Genomic DNA, 21,068 nt, shown 5'->3' with positions numbered 1-21,068 from the left:
CACTAAGGTCCAAATAATACTCATTTGGAGGAGTTCCATGTTGTGAGACAACCCCACAAAGTAAGAACACCTGTTTATCTGCCCATACCTTTTATTTCTTTGTCAAATTGTGCTCACATGGTGGGGGTCACATTTTCAGAAGTCTGTATGAAGGAGAAATTTCTTTAACTTTGGGTATTACAAAGCATCTTAACGTACAGAATTCTGACACATTTTCTCCCTTTTTCTTGTAATTTTCTCCACAACTATTCATAACTATTCATGGACTGTGTGTTGCAGCCCATGGGGTCACAAAGAGTTGGACATGACTGAATGACTGAACTGAACTGATTCATAAGCAGACTTATTAGTGACAATGGTTCTGCCACAAGTCATCATAAGACTCAATTTGTTGTTTAGTCACTAAGTTGTGTCTAACTCTTTTGCAACCCCATGGGCTGTAGCCTGCCATGCTCCTCTGTCCATGGGATTTCCCAGGCAAGAATACTAGAGTGGGTAGCCATTCCCTTCTCCAGGGGGCCTTCCCAACCCAGGGACTGAAACCACATCTCTTGCATTGGCAGGCAGATTCTTTACCACTGAGCCAAGGAAGACTCAATTTAAACCTTAATAATACACGATAATTTACTATTTTTGAAATAAATAGATGTAAATTTATAAATTCATATGGCAACTATTAGCATGGTTATAGGAAAGGTTTATATTTTTCTATTGGCTGACATCATGGAGATATATTATCTTTGAAATGATTAACTATTGCTCAGCTACCCCCATAAGGCAATATAGGGAAGCCACCTATGTTGTTGCTTATTTAACTTCTATGCAGAGTACATCATGAGAAACGCTGGCTGGAAGAAGCACAAGCTGGAATCAAGACTGCTGGGAGAAATATCAGTAACCTTAGATATGCAGATGACACCACCCTTATGGTAGAAAGTGAAGAGGAACTAAAAAGCCTCTTGATGAAAGTGAAAGAGGAGAGTGAAAAAGTTGGCTTAAAGCTCCACATTCAGAAAACTAAGATCATGGCATTTGGTCCCATCACTTCATGGGAAATAGATGGGGAAACAGTGGAAACAGTGTCAGACTTTATTTTTTGGGCTCCAAAATCACTGCAGATGGTGACTGCAGCCATGAAATTAAAAGACGCTTACTCCTTAGAAGGAAAGTTATGACCAACCTAGATAGCATATTAAGAAGCAGAGATATTACTTTGCCAACAAAGGTCTGTCTAGTCAAGGCTATGGTTTTTCCTGTGGTCCTGTATGGATGTGAGAGTTGGACTGTGAAGAAAGCTGAGCGCTCAAGAATTGATGCTTTTGAACTATGGTGTTGGAGAAGACTCTTCAGAGTCCCTGGGACTGCAAGGAGATCCAATCAGTCCATCCTAAAGGAGATCAGTCCTGGGTGTTCACTGGAAGGACTGATGCTGAGGCTAAAACTCCAATACTTTGGCCACCTCATGCGAAGAGTTGACTCATTGGAAAAGACCCTGATGCTGGGAAGGATTGGGGGCAGGAGGAGAAGGGGACGATAGAGGATGAGATGGCTGGATGGCATCACTGACTCGATGCACATGAGTCTGAGTGAACTCTGGGAGTTGGTGATGGACAGGGAGGCCTGGTGTGCTGTGATTCATGGGGTCGCAGAGTCGGACACGACTGAGTGACTGAACCGACTGACCTATGTTGTTATGAGCCTGGTAGCTTGTACTGTTTTCCCACAATTCTTCCTTTACCATCTGCCCTTGGCATGGCTCACCCCTGCCTCTGTTAATGTTGGGCTTGTCCACTTGACTTGTCTAATCAACAGAATGTGAGCTGATCAGGATGGGTGTATAGACCTTAAAGATGCTTTGGCTCAGCATTTTGTGCTTCTGCCATGGACCGTGAAAAGAACATGCTCAAGAATCTGCTGGCCAAAATGAGACATCAGAAACAGAAGGGGAGAATAATCTTTTTAACCATGTGAGTGATTTTAAAGTCACCCCCTTCTAAGAAAGCAACTGGAGGTTTTCCACCTGGGGAGCGAGCAGAGAACTAGAAACTCAATATAGGAGAGAAGTGATGTGATGGTGGTGGAGATCACAGTATCTCTCATGTCAGGCACAAAGGGCAACCAGCCCAGAATGGATCATATTATATGACTCAGTATACTTCCTCATTGCTTCAGTCATTTTGGTTCTTTTAATTTCTGATGAGTGTATCCTAACTGTGTTAAACAACTAAAACTCATGGATCACACTGTGAGCTGGAGATGCAAAGACAAAGTTGATTCCATCATAGCCATCAACCAGCTCCCTGTCTAGTGGAGGATAAATGCACAGATGATGGCCTAGGTGTTAAATCCTGTCCTAGAAATTGTGCAGATACTTTGTGAAACTGTACACACTTAATGCATCCAATGATGTATGAGCAAGGAGCGAAAAGATACTGAAAAATTCAAATAGCCAACAGACAATCAGAAAACTGGAAATGTGAACCATAATCATTACAATCAGGTAGCACTGTATACCTACCACAGTAGCAAAATATGTACATATATTTTTAAACTGATGATGCCACATATTGTCAAGGATACGAACACACACTGCTGTTGGGAGTGTCAGCTGGTATATTTGTTTGGAAATCTATTAATATGTAGAACTAAACTTATTAAAGCTGAACATAGGCATACCCATAAACAAATTCAAGCAATTCTACCTCCCAGTATACACAGAAAGAAATGTGTATACTCTGAAAGTGAAAGTGAAGTCGCTCAGTCCTGTCCGACTCTTCACAACCCCAAGGACTGCAGCCTACCAGGCTCCTCTGTCCATGGGATTTTCCAGGCAAGAGTACTGGAGTGGGGTGCCATCACCTTCTCCAGTATACTCTGAAAGACATGGCTAATTATAACAGTCCTATAAGGCACTCTGACTTCCCAACAAAGTATCTTCCAGAACACATACTGGAAGATTTTCAATTAGGGACTATGTTGGAATGATCTTTTTATGTGGATCTTGGCTGGTACTATGAAGATTCCTTAAAGGAACTGTGCTGGATATTCAGTGAAACTGTTGTGTCCTAAGTGGAAATTCAAAGACAAGAAAATCAACAGATTAAACTAGAAAAATGATTCAGTTCAGTTCAGTTCAGTGGCTCAGTCACGTCCGACTCTTTGCAACCCCATGAATCGCAGCACGCCAGGCCTCCCTGTCCATCACCAACTCCCAGAGTTCACTCAGACTCATGTCCATCGAGTCAGTGATGCCATCGAGCCATCTCATCCTCTGCCGTCCCCTTCTCCTCCTGCCCCCAATCCCTCCCAGCATCAGAGTCTTTTCCAATGAGTCAACCCTTTGCATGAGGTGGCTAAAGTACTGGAGTTATAGCTTCAGCATCATTCCTTCCAAAGAAATCCCATGGCTGATCTCCTTCAGAATGGACTGGTTGGATCTCCTTGCAGTCCCAGGGACTCTCAAGAGTCTTCTCCAACAACACAGTTCAAAAGCATCAATTCTTGAGCGCTCAGCTTTCTTCACAGTCCAACTCTCACATCCATACATTACCACTAGAAAAACCATAGCCTTGACTAGATGGACCTTTGTTGGCAAAGTAATGTCTCTGCTTTTGAATATGCTATCTAGGTTGGTCATAACTTTCCTTCCAAGGAGTAAGCGTCTTTTAATTTCATGGCTGCAGTCACCATCTGCAGTGATTTCCCTGGTGGCTCCGAGGTTAAAGCGTCTGCCCGCAATGTGGGAAACCTGGGTTATATCCCTGGGTTCGGAAGACCCCTGGAGAAGGAAATGGCAACCCACTCCAGTATTCTTGCCTGGAGAATCCCATGGACAGAGGAGACTGGTGGACTACAGTCCACGGGGTTGCAAAGAGTCAGAAAAATGATTAAGGACCTCCAATTCAAAACAAAACAATCCAATACAGTCATGCAATTTTAAAGAAGAGGTAATCGCAATACAAAAACAAAAAATATATTCTAAAAGAAAATCATCAGATAGTCTCACTCACAAGATGTAAAAATTCTAAATAGTAGAAAGTGAAATCAAGTAGTGCATCCAAAACACATACACACAGACACACACGCACACCAATGGCTAACCTGAGTATACCAGAAACAGGAAGAAGTCAAAGAGTCTGTCAGTATAAATAATTATCACAGTATAACAAATTAAATACAACTGCAGGAAGAGATGATAAAATGGCATTTGATAAAACTCAGGAGCCATGCCTACTTAGACACAACAAAGATATTTACTCATAAGAGAAAACATTAGAAGGCAACTGAGAGTACGATACTGTCATCCTGTCATAGCTAAACAATCAGACTTGGTGACTGAAATTTCCAACTTTATCGTCTCTTTTAGTTATGGTTGCACCTCCCAATGCAGTTTCACACTCTCAAGATGTTATATAAGTCATGAGAATTAGTATTTCCATAATGAAGTTTGAGATACGCCAACTTAAACACAGTTGAACAATTTTCTTCACTACTCTTTAGTCTTTTGATAAGCTGATAAGGTACTTTAGGTAGTTCCTTAAGAGGGTATTTTATTATTTTTTTTAAGAGGGTATTTTAGAAGATGCTGCTTCATAAGCTTCTTTAATCAGAGAATTAATTTCCTTTGTTCCTCAAGTACTATTAAGCACTGGTGACTTCTGAGACCTATTCAGAAATGGTAGGATAAGGTGCTATCGCCATATCGCCATATCGCCTAGTTAACATGTAAATATGGTACCCAGGAGGAGTAAAATACTAACTGGTGATGATATATTTTGTATTACATTTGTATTACATTTGTATTACATTTGATTATTACAATTATGCAGAATAATGCTGTCAACCACTAGACCATAAACGACTGAACAGAGATACCATGGATGGCCTATCTGCAAAAATGGACAGAGAAGTGAGGTGCAGATTAAAACAATGACCAAGATAAACCACAGACATTTGTCAGTCCAGTTCTTATGTAACTGATTTTTTGGAAATCAGTCATTTTTAAAGGGTCAAATTCTGAGTATATAAACATTCTTTTATTTCATCATAACTAATATACTTTCATGTCGGCACTAAATCATAACAGCCACCCAGATGAAAATGAAAAGTCACCAATTTTGAGATGCATTCTGATTTACAAATATTAAATTCTTCTTAGAATTAAGTCATTGCATGTAATTTCCTACTCTAAAAGTCACACAAATCTAAGATGAACTATCAGAATGAATTAAACTTATACTGATTCTTTTTTTTTTTTTTTTGTCAGTTAGCCTATATTTCCATTTAAACCAGAAAATTTGGGGCTTGGATATTTTTATCTCTATTAAATTATTTCATATAATTTCATAAAAATTATTTTCTATTGTGCAATCTTACATCTGGATTCTGCTTACTGGCATTTTAATTAAAAATTGTGCATTTACCTGGGTCAGGAAGTTCCCCTGGAGGAGGGCATGGCAACCCATTCCAGTATTCTTGCCTGGAGAATCTCCATGGACAGAGGAGCCTGTCGGGCTATAGTCCATGAGTTCACAAAGAGTCAGACATGACAAGCAACTGAACAGGCATGCACGGAAATTCAATTAATCTAGCTTTTGCTTTTTAGAGGCTATCTCCATTTAGTTTTGTTACTAGATATATATGTTATCCAGATGAGATAGTAAAAAAAATTTTTTTTCCTCTTGAAATTGATACCTAAGAAGATGACAATTTCCAACTATTGTTTCTAAAAAAGAGATCTTGGAGCAATTTTTTTCAGTCTTTTCCTTTGCTTATTGATCCAAATATGTTTAAATAGATTGTGTTGCCTTAAATAAAAAAAGAAAAACTCCATATCTCTAATTATATCTTTTCTTATTAATGATTCTACAATGTTGCCAACTTTCTTGACTTTTCCTTATTCAGATTTACCAAAGTCTGATGAAGTATACATCATACATATCTTATGAAGTATTAAGTATTCTGCTACTCTAATCATTGTCTGACGAGTGAAGAATTCTTATTCTAATTAAGTTACTTTGTAACTTGTCTCCTGTTTTAAAGTATGAATGTTGTCTCTCAACTTAAAGAGGGAAGGACAAACTTTTCATTTTTAATTTCCAATCATTCATTGACTGATACTTTTGTAAAATATAATGTTATGGCAATATCAAATTTCTATGAAAGTTTCCAAACATTTACTCTCACTTTCTGCATTTATCTCATGATTGACAGGCAATGATTTTATAGACTGGCAGAACGTCTCTGGACAATAGCTGGAGTAGCACTTGTATAAAAGCCTTCCTACAATTCTAATTCAAATGGCTTCTCATTAGGATGAATTCCCTGATGTATTTTAAGATGTTTACCATGATTACAAGGCTTCCCTTACTCCTCAAATTCACAGGATTTCACAGCAGTATGAATTCTCTGATATGCAAGAACCAAACTAAATTTAAAATCTTCCCAAATCCCTTTAACAGTTTCTGATGAGCATAATTTTTCCAACGCTTATGAGACTTTGTATTATGAATTAAAGATCTTTACACATTTCCTACATTTAAATGGTTTCACATCAGTATAGATGTTCAAGATCATACAGAAGTCGAAAGGCCTTTTCATAGTCCTCATTTTCAAAATATTCCTCACTAATATGAATTTTCTGCTATCAGTTATCCATACAGTTTAGGGTTTTTCACATTCCCTACATTCAAAAGGTTTCTTAAGAGTAAGACTTCTCACATTAAGTAAGTTGTTTATACACATACACAAACACATTCTTTCACATTTCTTCAGTCATAAAGTTTCACCAGCATCAACTGCCCCATTTGAATAGGCTGTCCATATAAAGGCTTCCCCATACTCTTTGTATTTGTAGGGTTTATCATTATTACTAATTCTCTCATGTTGAACATGGCTTACGCCACAGGTAAAGGTCTTCCCAAATTCCTTACATTGATAAGGTTTCTCACCAGTATGAAATCTCTGATGAACACTAAGTTGATAGTCACTATTGAAGACCTTCCCACAGTCTCTACATTCATAGTATTTCTCACCAGTATGAACTCTCTCATGTTTAACAAGGCTTGAACCCCAACTAAAGGCCTTCCCACATTCCTTACATTTAAAAGGTTTCTCACCAGTATGGATTTTCTGATGTTGAGTAAGGTGATAGCCACGACTAAAGGTCTTTCCACATTCTTTACATTCATAGGGTTTCTCACCAGTATGGATTCTCTCATGTTGAACCAGACTTGAGCCACAATTAAAGGCCTTCCCACATGCCTTACATTTATAGGGTTTCTCACCAGTATGAAATATCTGATGTCGAGTAAGTTGATAGCCACTACCAAAGGTTTTTCCACATTCTTTACATTCATAAGATTTCTCACCAGAATGAACTCTCTCGTGTTTAACGAGGCTTGAACCCCAACTGAAAGCCTTCCCACATTCCTTACATTCAAAAGGTTTTTCACCAGTATGGATTTTCTGATGTTGAGTAAGGTGATAGCCACGACTAAAGGCCTTTCCACATTCTTTACATTCATAGGGTTTCTCACCAGTATGGATTCTCTCATGTTGAACCAGACTAGAGCCACAATTAAAGGTCTTCCCACATTCCTTACATTCGTAGGGTTTCTTGCCAGTATGAAATATCTGATGTCGAGTAAGTTGATAGCCCCAACAAAAACCCCTTCCACAAATTTTACATACATAAGGTTTCTTACCAGTATGGATTTTATGATGCTGAGTAAGTTGATAGCCACGACTGAAGGCCTTCCCACATTCTTTACATTTATAAGGTTTCTCACCTGTATGAATTATCTCATGTTTAGCAAGGCTTGAGCCCCAAAAAAAGGCCTTCCCACATTCTTTACATTCATAAGATTTCACACCAATATGAATTTTCTGATGTTGAGTAAGGTGATAGCCACGACTAAAGGCCTTCCCACATTCTTTACATTCATAGGGTTTCTCACCAGTATGAATTCTCTCATGTTTAACAAGGCTTGATCCCCAACTAAAGGTCTTCCCACATTCCTTACATTCATAAGGTTTCTCACCAGTATGAAATCTCTGATGCACAGTGAGTTGATAGGCACTTAAAAAGTCCTTCCCACATTCTTTACATTCAAAATGTTTTTTAGCCATATGAATTCTCTCATGTTGAACAAGTTTTGAGCCATGTCTGTAAGCCTTCCCACATTCCTTACAAATGTAAGGTTTTTCTTGATTAGGAGTTCTTTGATGTGCAATAAGAGATTCATGCTTTTTGTAAGTGGGCATTTTTTCATAGCTGATTATCACTTGACTGAATAATCTCTCTTGGTGTCCCTGGAGCCCCTTGAATCTGCTCTTACACTTCCAGTTATTTTTGAAAATGGATGCCTCGAGCTCAATGGTTTTACTTCTTTCCTTTATCTTCCACTGGGAAAAATTTATTTCAAAAATGTCCTTTTTTGAAAATGTATTTTTTGTCTCATATGTCGACTCCAAATCTGAAAGAAAACAAGAAAACCACAACATTTTATTTCCTTTGCCAGAAAAAAAAGTCCTTTATACTAGAACTAAAGACAAATTGAAAATAATACTCATAAGTGAACTGCATCAGGAGACTTAGTAAATTCCTAAGCACAAGCCTCTCTCCTGTCCAACAACAAATTCAGTTGTGATTTTTCAGCTCTTGTGATCTCATTGTTCTTTTTTTTGGGGGGGGGGGCTTTTTTTTTTAATTTATTTTTTATTAAAGGATAATTGCTTTACAGAACTTTGTTGTTTTCTGTCATCATCATGTTCTGATTTGACAGTTTTCTGGAGGATTCCACAAAGGTCATTTTAACAAGTTCCTCATCATCTTCCTTTGTAAAGTCTCTTAAACTAAAATGTGCCCTTCCACCAATCAAGTCACTGGGCAAAGGATATTAGGATCTGAATTCAGGGCTGCTAAGGTGAGTAGAATTTGTGATTCAAGGTTTATCAAAGGAGAAGCCATGCAAAGGAGCCCCAGGAACCTATGCAGGGGTTCTTCCTTGGATCTGTAACCAAATATTATGCATTCACAAGGTGCCTGGGGTATTGACTACAACCAGAGATTCTAGAAGTTGCACACTGGAAGTCAACCCAATTCAAATGGAAAGACCTCAATGAACACTCCCAAGCATCTACTTTGAGGTCTCTGAAAGACCATATACTGAAAGTAAGAACCATACCCTGGAGCAATAGTTCTCAAACTTTTTGGTCTCAGTAGACTCTTATACTCTTCAATATTGGTGAATCCCTTGCTTGCGCATGTGTAAGTATATCTGAAATACAAAGTATACAAATCTAGTGTTTTTGCCTATTGGTGATTGTATAATACCTTGGTAAGCTAATAAATGTTGGATGAGTACTGTGGAAATGATTGTGGGAAGCAATTTTAATCAACAATAATTGGGCACAGGCCTAAACTGCACTGACTATTGCTATTTTATTTAATAATTTCTTATTGTTTTATATACAATAACATTTGGATGTGAAGACTGTGTGTATATCCAAAAGGAAGCCAGTATTTAAACTGACCAACCTAATATTACAATTACTTTGAGATGACCAAATGTAAACTAAAAGGAGTGCACTTATTTACAACTTAGCCTCAATAAGTAGTTCAACAAATAAGAATTGAGCTTCCATTATAATTACTTGGTATTTGAATGTTTTTGTTTAAGGCTCAACAGTGATAGTAAATGAACAGAAGTTTAGCTTCTTTTTAGATATTAAAAAAAAAAAAAGCATTGAGGACCCAAAAGAGCTTTTGTTTATGTAGGCTATATCTTTTGAAATTAACCATATTAGAAATTAAAACTGAGAAATTAAAAGTTATTAATTTATTTAAAAATGATAAATCATTAATGTTAAATAACACATTTTATGAAAAGTAACCATATTTGGAAGAAAAATTCCAAAACAAAAAATTAATGAATAACTTCTTAAAATATTTTGTAAGTCTCTTTAATATCTGGCTTAACAGAGGACAACTGGATTCTTTTGCATTCAAACTGTGGCAATGCTATTTTGGTTGAAGAAATAGCACTGAAGAAAATAGCATATGAAGAAAATCCAGCCTCTAACAGATATATAATTATAAAATAGCAGAATATTCTATGAGCTTGTTTAGGTAATAGTGGATGCTATTCTTTGATACAGTAAAACATGAGAAGTGATGGTTTCTTAAAAGGTTAGTTCCAAGGTGGAGTATGCAACCATACCCATGAACTTTTCATATTATGTTACAGAATCCATTACACTTTAGATGATTTTCTTTTATCCATGCATAATTCTGTAATATCATGCACTGGTCATTTGAAAAATACTGGTTCACTGAATTCTGCAGATATTTGAAATGCTGACGTATTTCATTACATAATATCGAAGAAAACCGTAAGTTAAAAATATATCTACCTCACCAGAAAAATATTTACTAGGAAGCTGTAAAGTTCAAAATAATGGATATAAGCTTCACACAATTCTAATTTTTACTTGAAAGTTTAAATTTTATCATTGGCAATAAATACTCTTAGTTGTTCTTAAAGTGACATGCTCATTTAGAAGAAAATGTTTTCCAACTACTCAAGCCTTCAACCATAGTGTGCCTGTCAGTCATTCTTTCAAGGAAAAAAAAAGGGGTGTTCCATGAAAAAAGCAGCTAGTTTAACTCATAATTCAAACAATGACACAGGCAGTTTCCTGCAAGGTAACCACTACACTTCAGTATACAGCAGAAGAGCTTAATGAAGACTTTCCATCTCATCACACATAATATTTTCAAAACGCATCCTCAAGGATCAGTTTTTAATAAAATGAGGCCCAGAGCAGGATCTGAAGGTCAGCCAGCACGAGGACAGTCACAATGTAAAAAGGTTTTCTCATGTCAGGAGTCAGAATGCAAGCAAGGTAAGGACAAGTGTTCATGTGCTGAGTGACTTGGCATGGGTTGTCACAGTCCAAGTGGGATAAGAAAGGCAATCACGTGATCAAGGTGGTGGTGGCAGTGGTAACAGAAGACTGGTTAGTCACAGAGAGTTTGATCAAATAAATACAGTCATCCCTTGGTGGTATCTTGGGGGATTGGTTCCAGAACCCACCTCAGGTACCCAAGGATGCAAAGTCCCATAGTTGGCCCTCCTTTTCCATGGGTGTAGAACCTGTGGAAACGGAGTCTACTGTATATTTCTTGACAAAAATCTGCATATAAGTGGACCTTCATGGTTCAAACCCATGTTGTTCAAGGGTCAACTATAAATAGATTAAGAATAATGGAACCCATGTTTTTCACTATCAGAAAAGGGAGTTAGAAATATGGAAGGTGAATAAGCTGAAATGAAACCTGTAGTGTTGAAAAGGAACTGGAGACATCTGTGTGAACTCATGGGATAGATGTAAATGTGTGTACATACATGCATGCTGCATATAAACATATTCTCTTCCTACTCTGTTCACTGAGAGGGCCTAGGGACAGCCATTCCCCAGCAGCAATGAGCAAATCTAGCACTCAGATTCTGGCTTCTAAATACCATACTCAACTAAAAGGAACCAGGGCACCTCGAAGAAAAGGCTGACTTTAGGGCTGGAACATGGAGTTATGTCAGAAAATAAGGTGTTCTAAGTGTGATGGAGACATGTCAAAGGACACAGAAGCTACTATTTAGAGGGTTCCCACCCACCTCTGGAACCAGCTCATATATTTTGAGCTTCAAAATAAATAATGGGAAGAACAAATTACAACCTACTGACTAGAAATCCAACATATGAATAAACCGAAAGTTTGAAGAGGAATACAACATTTAATAGCCTCAAAGTTCCTCCTCATAAAAGTCTCATTAAAGGGGTTAATTTCCAAAATATACAAACAGCTCATACAACTCAATAAAAACAAACAACCCAATCAAAAAATGGGCACAAGATCTAAATAGACATTTCTCCAAAGAACACATACAGATAGCCAACAGGGACATAAAAAAATGCTCTACATCACTATTTACTACAGAAATGCACAACAAAACTGCACTGAGGCACCCCTTCATACCAGTCAGAATGGCCACCATAAAAGTCTATAAGTAATAAATGCTGGAGACAGTGTGGAGAAAAGGGAACCCTCATACACTGTTGGTGGGAATATAAAATGGTACAGTCACTACGGAGAACAAAAACAGAGGTTCCTTAAAAAAAATAAAAATAGAGCAATTATTATTATTCAGTAATCCCACTCCTGGGCATATATCTTGAAAAGACAAAAACTCTAATTCAAAAAGATACATGTACCCCATGTGCATAGCAGCATTATTTATAATAGCCAAGACATGGAAACAACCCTAATGCCCATCAATAGACAACTGGTTTAAGAGAATATGATATATATACACACAATGGAATATTACTTAGCCATAAAAAGGAATGAAACATTGTCATTTCCAGCAACATGGATGGTGCTAGAGAATATCATACTAAGTAAAGTAAGTCAAACAGAGGAAGACAAATATTATATGACATCACTTATATGTGGAATCTAAGAAATAATACAAATGAATCTATATACAAAACAGAAACAGAGACATAGAAAAGAAACTTATGGTTACCAAAGAGGAAAGTCAGGGGAGGAAGAAATTAAGAGTATGGGATTAACAAAACTACTATACACAGAATAGAAAAACAATAAGCATTTACTGTATAGCACAGGGAACTATAGTCAATATCTTGTAATAACCTATAATGGAACACAATCTGAAATATATATATATATATACACACACATATATATGTATAACTTAATCACTTTGCTATATACTTGAAACATAATATTGTAAATTTTTATTCAGGAAATAAGGAATGTAAATCAAGAAAAGATGAATGGTTTCAGACTGAAACTAAACAATCCAAATTCCTATGAAAACAACAACACAACTGTATATTATCTAACCCGTGTTTATCTCCAGGACCAGTACACACTCCTTTACTAACTCTACCCTTCTTAGAGTTCTTCCAATAAAGTTCCTTACCACCTTCAGGACCTTTGCCCTTCAGTTCACAGGTATTCATATAACCTGATTCTAGACCTCACATTTCTATTCAAAAAAGCTTTCCCTGACCCCCTTATCTGAATTAGCTGTATCAGTTCCCATCATTTTCTGTTCTCTTATGCTGCCTGCCTCTCATGAACATGTTTCATTACATGATACTATTTATCTATTTATTTATGTTTCTCCCCAATGACACAAAGTACACAAGAATGAGCAAGTTATCAATCTTGTTCCTGATGGTATTAATAGTGCCCAGTATGCAGCCTGGCTAGGAGTAGGAACTCCAAATATGTGGTGAATTGATGAACGAGTATGTGTATTCATTCACATACACAAATGCAAAACAGCTGGAAAATAGCTATATCCAACATATAAGTAAAATAGTTCCAACGAGAACAAAAAAGAATTCCTCACTGAAATGGGAGGGAAATAGAAGAAGAGAAACAAGGAGTCTCAGAAATGAGATCAGGATGAAGTTTCTCTGGTAGCTCAAACTGAGATCTCTATCTTCTCCCAGGTGTCAGGCCTTCACTCCACAGGCCTTGGTCCTTCATAAGGAACTTCCAAACACCATCCCAGCTGTTCCCTTTCTCCTCCTGTGTGACCTGTGAGGTTGTTCCCTGGGCTGATGGCTCCCTCCTGCCTTTGCCTTCCTGGGATCTAACTTCTTGCACCTCCTCACATCCCCAGCAATTATCCAGGGCTCTTCTCCTTAGAAATGGAGTGTCTGCTTGCAGGAAAAGAAATCTCAAATGGTGCAGATTTTTTGTTTTTGTTTTTTTAATTATAAGTGCAAAACATTTGGTTAAATTTGCAATAAAGGTAAAAATAATATTGACAAAGACTCCAGAGAAGAGTGAAACAGTGGGAATGAACACGAGATCATATAAAGTAGAAAAATGACCTTGTTTTAGGCTCATTCAGGTTCTACCTCTTTTGAGCAAACAGAACACATAATGGTGATTTTAAAACACAGATTCTAGAGCCAGACTTCTTAGGTTCAACTGTTGCCACTGTGTCCCCACCAGCTGTGTGACCTTGGGAGGTCATTTAAACTGTGTATGTGCCTCAGTAATCTCGTCTATAAAAAGGGTTAAAAATAGTACCTACCTCATGGGGATGTTGTAAAAGTTAAAAACATTCATGTATTTGCTCTGCTCAGTACAGGGCCTGGTTTTTAGTAAGCATAATGTTAACTATTAATGTTATTATTGTTACTGTTGTTATTTTGCTAAGGTGAAAACAAGTTTTGTGAGACATTTCTAGGATTTAACTCAGTGTAGGATTTAACTTTGTCAAGTGCAAAGTTCAGATTGTAATTTTCAACTTCAAATATGTTGGAAGTAAAGGAACATGTTCACTTAGCATGCAATGAATTTCTGTTCATTCAATCCACCATTCTATTAAAGTAGAGAGGTTCTTCTGAGAGCCACAGTGTATCAGGATTTTGTTTCTAGCTGTACTTCCCATATGTGGGTCAGAACATAACAAAGGGGAGCAATTCTTTAAGGTGAATAAAAATCACCAGGGACCATAAGTAAATACAGATGCTGGAGTAGGACCTGACAAGGTGCAATTTCTAACAAACCCTGGAAGAAGTTGATGATAGGTGTTTGTGTAACACTTAAAAATAAAAAAGTTAAAACCCCACGTAAACCAAATCATGGCTTCTAATCACTGAGAGAACAATCCACATTATTCCCCGAAACCAACACCACAGCCTGTCACCTAGGCTCTTCCTGTCTCCCTCACTCACTTCTGGGTACTCTCTCTTTCACTAACTCTCTTCTGGCCTTTCTATGGTCCCTCACACAAAAGAACCACACTATGACTAGCAAGGACAGAGATCACCTGTAGAAATGCTGACGTTAAACACAGCATGAAATGTGGTTTCTCTGACAGTAGTTATGAAATAAACATATGCCCCATAATACAAATCCAGCTCCTTGGTCATTGAAGAGACGCCACTGCAGAAAAGGCCAGAGGAGGGTTGAAGCTCCCTGAGGGATGGGATGATCAAGGTGCTCAATGAACCCACTTCTAAGCCAATGAATACCAATGCATTATTTTGAGAACATGAAGGTGAAATTCACCTGATTTCTTCAAAAAGAGCCCTGTAATTCCCAGTGGAGAAAGCTGATGTTGCAGATAGAAAAGTAAATTATTTCAGGCATATGACCTTACCCAGTGAGACCAAGTTGCTGTAGTTCTCCAACATCACATCCACATACAAGTCCCTCTGAGCAGGGTCCAGAAATTCCCACTCCTCCTGAGAGAAGTCAATGGCCACATCCCTGAATGTCACCATGCCCTAAAACCAAAAACCCACTCATTACTTGTGAAATTAAAGAAATTAAAAAAATATTCCCAAGAGGAAAAAAGAGAGGAGTATGAAGGATAACCTATAAGAAGAGAAAAATATAGCAACCAAGTCAGCTGAAAGCCTGTGAAACAGATGGGTAGGAAAAAGTAAGGAAATTAGTATGATTAAAGCAGAGTGTCTACACGTTCAAAAAGAAACCTGTTATCGCAGAAAGAACTTCCTGTATACTGTGAGATAATTCAGCTTCCCAGATCTGTCTGATATGCATAAAATAATCCTAGTTTCTCCTCTATTAAATAAAAAGTGTGTTGTGGGAAGGGACAGGGATGTTTATGGGTGTGTATACATACATACAACCTGCTATGTGCCCACTTCATAAATTCTTTATATATAGGAATTGCTACACCATCTTGTCCCTTTAAAAAAATATGAAAAAAACTCCACTTTTCCCAAATGTACTATAAAATCTTATTTTAGAAAAATGATTTCCATTAAATTAAAGATTACCATTAAACCTCAAGTGAATCATTCTCTTAGATTATATCATAGGCATTTTCCTTTTTCTTCTTATATTAATTTTTTACTGAAGTATAGTTGATTTATAATATTGTGCTAGTTTCAGGTATTGGAGAAGGCAATGGCACCCCACTCCAGTACTCTTGCCTGGAAAATCCCATGGATGGAGGAGCCTGGTAGGCTGCAGTCCATGGGGTCGCCAAGAGTCAGACACGACTGAGCGACTTCACTTTCACTTTTCCTTTCATGCATTGGAGAAGGAAATGGCAACCCACTCCAGTGTTCTTGCCTGGAGAATCCCAGGGATGGGGGAGCCTGGTGGGCTGCCGTCTATGGGGTTGCACAGAGTCAGACACGACTGAAGTGACAGCAGCAACAGCAGCAGTTTCAGGTATATAGCACACGGATTTCAGATTCTTTTCCCTTATAGGTAATTATAAAATACTGAGTATAGTTCCCTGTGGTTAGCATTTTTTTCTTATTATGATGAATTTAATACATAAAACATTTTTATTAGATGCAACTCAGTTCATCATATGAATGTACAAGATTAATAACTATTACACATTTAGGGTGAACAAAACTTTTAAAGAGTTTCTTAATTCCAGGAGTCTGTTATCATCCAGTATTTAAGAATCTGGATCCTCTTCTTATGTGGTACCATCAACCATCCATCACTTAACACATTCCTTGTTCTCGAGTTGGAAGATACGGATAGAAGATCATGACATGACACAGATGTCACAACCTGGTCAATAACAAAATGGACTTTGACACTGGTGTTTATTGATAAGGGAATCCCTGGAAAGAACCACTTACTCCCCACTCTAATCCTGAAAGTTCACAATACATGTGATCTCATACAAACTGAAGCTGAAACTAAGAAATCCTATATTCTATGTTATCTTTCTAGAAAACTCAGGTCTGTGTAGAAGTTCCAAGTTTTCCTGTGTGATCCAAAGGAACCCTCATCACTAACTCATCACACCACAGACCTGTCATGGGAATGAGAAACCCTAATAAGGGAAACGGGGCAGCCCTGGCTGAACGAAGATGGAAGTAATAACAAAAGGCAAGACTTAAGACAGCCTGATATGGATCTGTGCCAGTTAAACACCAAAGCTCTACCAGAGAATACACAATTGAAACTCTTCCCATGGGTGACCATTCAGCTGGCTAAGGGCAGAGCACCCTGACCCGCTTCTTTGATAGCTGTATATTAGCCTGAAAAAGGAAAACTATTGAGGAAACTTTATCCTTTTTTTTTCTAGATAGAACATGAATTAATCAGCATCTTGGCTTGCAAAAGGAAAACTGGTGCTTTCCAAAGGTCTTAAGTCTTCATTCTCTCCTCTTTCCTCCTCTTATATGAATCCTCTTCATGCCTTTGAAAGATGATGAACTCAACCTACTGTTGGTTTTCCTAGTATATAAATAAAAGCGAACTGATTGTTCAGTATATTTCTTTGTGTTATTCTTGGACAGATGCTCAAATATTTCCCTTAGAGGACTCCATCCCTTCACTGCTCTTGATGGAAGACTGAGCCACAGGAGATGTTGAGTTAAGTGGTTGATGAATACGATGGTGCTGACTGGAAATGGCACAGAGGGCAGACGCTGGGATATTTGGCATCACCCTTTACTGGAACAGGAAGAACTGAGAAGGAGGTTCAAGGAGGGGGTTCTGTTAAGTAGAAAGCTTTAGGGTAATTCAGGAAAAGATCCACATGACCTAAACATCACAACATGTCAAGGAGAAAGACCAACTTACGTCAGTCATGGTTCTAGAATCCCAGGAACTAATTAGTACTCCATAGAGTTCCTCTATTGGTGAAGCACAGAGTCCAGAAAAGCCAGAGCTGCAGAAGGAAAAAGAAGCTTTAGTCCAGGTGTGCTGAAGTGAGCCTGTCCTGACTTAAACAACTGAATAAAAAGACATCAAAATAATAAGAATGATTAACTCTATGGGATATAATTTTAACTTCCTTTTCTATACATTTCCCAGATTGGTGAATGTTTTGCAACAAACCTGTGTTAACTCTGAAATCAGAAAAATAAAAGTGAAAGTTGCTCAGTCGTGTCCAATTCTTTGCGACCCCATGGACTGTAGTCTGCCAGGTTCCTCTGTCCGTGGAATTCTTCAGGCACAAATACTGGAGTGGGTAGCTGTTCCATTCTCCAGGGGATCTTTCCAACCCAGGGACTGAACCCAGGTCTCCCACATTGCAGGCAGATTCTTTTCCATCTTGAGCTACCAGCGAAGCCCAAGAATACTGGAGTGAGCAGCCTATCCCTTCGCCAGGAAGTTTCCTGACCCAGGAGTCAAACTGGGGTCTCCTGAATTGCAGGTGAATTTTTACCAGCTGAGCTACCAGGGAAGCCCAATTAGAAAAATAAAGATATTTCCAAATGTAAAAAATTGAGTGATAGGGAATTCAGTCATGAAGAAAAATGAACCAACAGGCCCAACACTGAAAATCAGTGGGTCTGAAACAAATGACACCTACCAGCTCCTCAACATCTTGTAGCTGTAGCACAGTGAGACACTTTCACTGTCAAGATTCTCCTGTGAATGAACACAAATTATTTTTTCCCTTCAAAGTCAGAGCAGGGAAATCTACACACATAAACACAACAATATTTCCTACAGAGTAGATACTTAACCAGTGTGGCTACACCATTCTCATTCTTCACTGAATGGTCAATTTAAAACATTTGGATATAATCCTTGAAAAATGCCTTCCAATGCATTCGAGGATTTGAACAATTTGCCATATGAACAGATGGCTACTGACTGAGGAGAAGGACAATAGGGGGTCTCTGGGGAGAGGGCTGCATCAGCGTGGTGGGTCATTCACCAGAAGGCCCAGGACAGACACTACTAATGGAGATACTTAACATCAAGGAAAACAAAAATTCTCATAATTATAAACAAAGGTGGGACTTCCCTGGCAGTCCAGTGGTTAGGACTTCACCTTCCAATCCAGGGAGTGTGAGCTCGATCCCTCTGGCCAAAAAAACCAAAACATATAACAGGAGCAACGTTGTAACAAATTCAATAAAGACTTAAAAAAGAGAAGCAGAGAGAGATAAGAAACAAAGGGAACTATGAATTAAAAAAAGAAAGACAAATTCACCTGAACCTTGATTTCTAAGTATGCAACACAAAAAATATGCAACAGTTCTTTCCTACTTCTCAGGGTCGTCTCAGAAACCCAGCAGCACCGGAGGTGGTGGAGGAGGTGGGGGTGAGGGGGTCGGTAGGGACGGCGAGAAGGGATGAGAAGAAATCGTGAGACACCAGAATTCCTTGGAACACAGACAGACCTAACTAAAAACAAACAAAACACTCTCCGGGGGCACATCTGCCGTCGTCCACACACAAACAAACGGAATTAAAGGGGAAGCTGCAACTCAGCTGAGAGCAATTCCTGGGGACAGAGGTCTGGTTGCAGTGGTGCTGACACGTGAAGCTGGCCCCGCAAAGAGGAATCGTACACATCTTCCCAGGAGACTGTGATGAGGACGCTTCCAGATGTAAAACTGTAAAATTCTCAAGACTCGATCTGTGTCTTCTTGCTGGAAACACACATTCTAAGGCTTAATACAGGGCTTCTTTTCTTGTGGTCACTTAACTCAGGCAGCGACTGAGGGAACCTAGAGCGTCCGCCAAAGCAAACCACAAGTACTAACAAGACCACGCACCTCGTCACTTTGTCACACAATCCCAATCTCGCACACCGTTAGGGAGACATACTCTGGCTCTGTCACGCCGTCTGTCACACACCATTTTTCTCAGACTCTCGCTCACACACCAGGCTTGAGGTTCCGGACATCACACAACCTGTCAGCCGCCGGGCCTTCTCACCTCGAGCGCCTCCCTCCCTCACTGCCGTTTCTGACAGGGCGCTGGAGAAGTCCGCTGAGCCCTCCCACCCTGACTGGGGGCTGACCACTTCCTCCAACTCGTCCAACTCACCACGCAGAGTCCAAAAATCTCGGAAACACCGGAAAGAGACCCAGAGACTGAGGTTAGTTTAGGCCCAGAGGTTCATGGGAAATAAGAGCCCGAAAATCCTCAGAGGCTCTAGCCCAGCACTTCGAAGCGCTCTCCGCAAACTCGCCCCGCCCGGAGAGGATTTGTGCCGAAAGACTTCTGGGAAATGTAGTCCGGGGCCAGCGAATCCCCCGGAAGATGGGAACCTGGACCTTCATCCCAGCACGCAACTTGGCTCCGCCTGTCACGGGCGCCTTTTCTAAAGCCAATCTGAATTTCTGATCTTTGCCGGAAAGAGAAGAGTATTGGCCGAACCTAGTGGCTTCGTTGTCTTTGGTGTGGCTGACGGAAAGTTAAGAAGTTGTCAATGAAGGTCGAGGAAGGCATTCTCAAGTCCAGGGCAGGTGGAGATGGGGGTTATGATAGCTTACCTTGAACGATGTCGGATTTGTGATCTCCGAAAAAGATTTAGTTTCAGGACCAGAGACCAGGCTTGATCATTCAAGAGCTTTTGTGTAGCAGAGTTTTATTAAAGTATGAAAAGGGACAGAGAAAGCTTATGACATAGACATCAGAAAGTGGACGGAGAGTCCTCCCCTTGCTAGTCTTAGCAAGGGAGCTATATACTTTTTAAATTGGTCATTACAATAAATCAAAAGAATGTCTCAAGATTGTAAAGGTCTTACTAGGCCCACTCCCACAATTTACATTTTAAGATGACAGGATTAGTTCAGTTCAGTTCAGTTGCTCAGTCGTGTCTGACTTATTGCAACCCCACGGACTGCAGCACACCAGGCCTTCCTGTCCATCACCGACTCCCAGAGGTTACTCAAACTTATGTCCATTGAGTTGGTGATGCCACCCAACCATCTCATCCTCTGTCATCCCCTTCTCCTGCTTTCAATCTTTCCCAGCATCAGGGTCTTTTCAAATGAGCCAGTTCTTTGCATCAGGTGGCCAAAGTGTTGGAGTTTCAGCTTCAACATTAGTCCTTCCAATGAATATTGAGGACTGATTTCCTTTAGGATAGACTGGTTGGAACTCCTTGCAGTCCAACAGACTCTCAAGAGTCTTCTCCAACAACACAGTTCAAAAGCATCAATTCTTTGGTGCTCAGCTTTCTTTATAGTCCAATTCTCACATCCATACACAACTATTGGAAAAACCATAGCCTTGACTAGACACACCTTTGTTGGCAAAG

The 21,068-nt window shown here is 39.1% G+C and overlaps 1 protein-coding gene across 9 annotated transcripts; it reads right to left on the bottom strand.

Annotated features, from left to right (window-relative positions):
* Window positions 1-73: 73 nt before the first annotated feature.
* Window positions 74-19,989, bottom strand: ZNF283 (zinc finger protein 283). Of its 9 annotated transcripts, XM_070771209.1 has the most exons (6): window positions 19,850-19,986; window positions 18,822-18,877; window positions 18,378-18,439; window positions 17,642-17,729; window positions 15,216-15,342; window positions 74-8,477 (listed from the first exon to the last, which is right to left on the bottom strand). In XM_070771209.1, exons 3-6 carry the CDS (start codon window positions 18,389-18,391, stop codon window positions 6,775-6,777), a joined length of 1,932 nt encoding a protein of 643 aa, XP_070627310.1. In that variant the 5' UTR covers window positions 18,392-18,439; window positions 18,822-18,877; window positions 19,850-19,986; the 3' UTR covers window positions 74-6,774. The 9 variants fall into 9 exon arrangements, with proteins under 9 accessions (XP_070627310.1, XP_070627309.1, XP_019835572.2 ...); XM_070771208.1 differs by having other exon boundaries at window positions 18,378-19,449; window positions 19,850-19,989; XM_019980013.2 differs by lacking the exon at window positions 18,822-18,877 and having other exon boundaries at window positions 18,378-18,436; window positions 19,739-19,985.
* Window positions 19,990-21,068: the final 1,079 nt, after the last annotated feature.

Source organism: Bos indicus, chromosome 18 (assembly GCF_029378745.1).
Source record: "Bos indicus isolate NIAB-ARS_2022 breed Sahiwal x Tharparkar chromosome 18, NIAB-ARS_B.indTharparkar_mat_pri_1.0, whole genome shotgun sequence".
Taxonomy (NCBI): Eukaryota; Metazoa; Chordata; class Mammalia; order Artiodactyla; family Bovidae; genus Bos; species Bos indicus.
This window is presented reverse-complemented; position numbering and strand designations above follow the sequence as displayed.

What these genes read in the sequence shown, in the direction of transcription:
- ZNF283 (XM_070771208.1), bottom strand. An exon ending in ATTCTAGAACCATGACTGAC is followed by an intron (nt 15,343 to 17,641) that starts GTAAGTTGGTCT and finishes TTTTGGTTTTAG; the next exon opens with GGCATGGTGACATTCAGGGA. An exon ending in CAGCAACTTGGTCTCACTGG is followed by an intron (nt 8,478 to 15,215) that starts GTAAGGTCATAT and finishes GTTTTCTTTCAG; the next exon opens with ATTTGGAGTCGACATATGAG.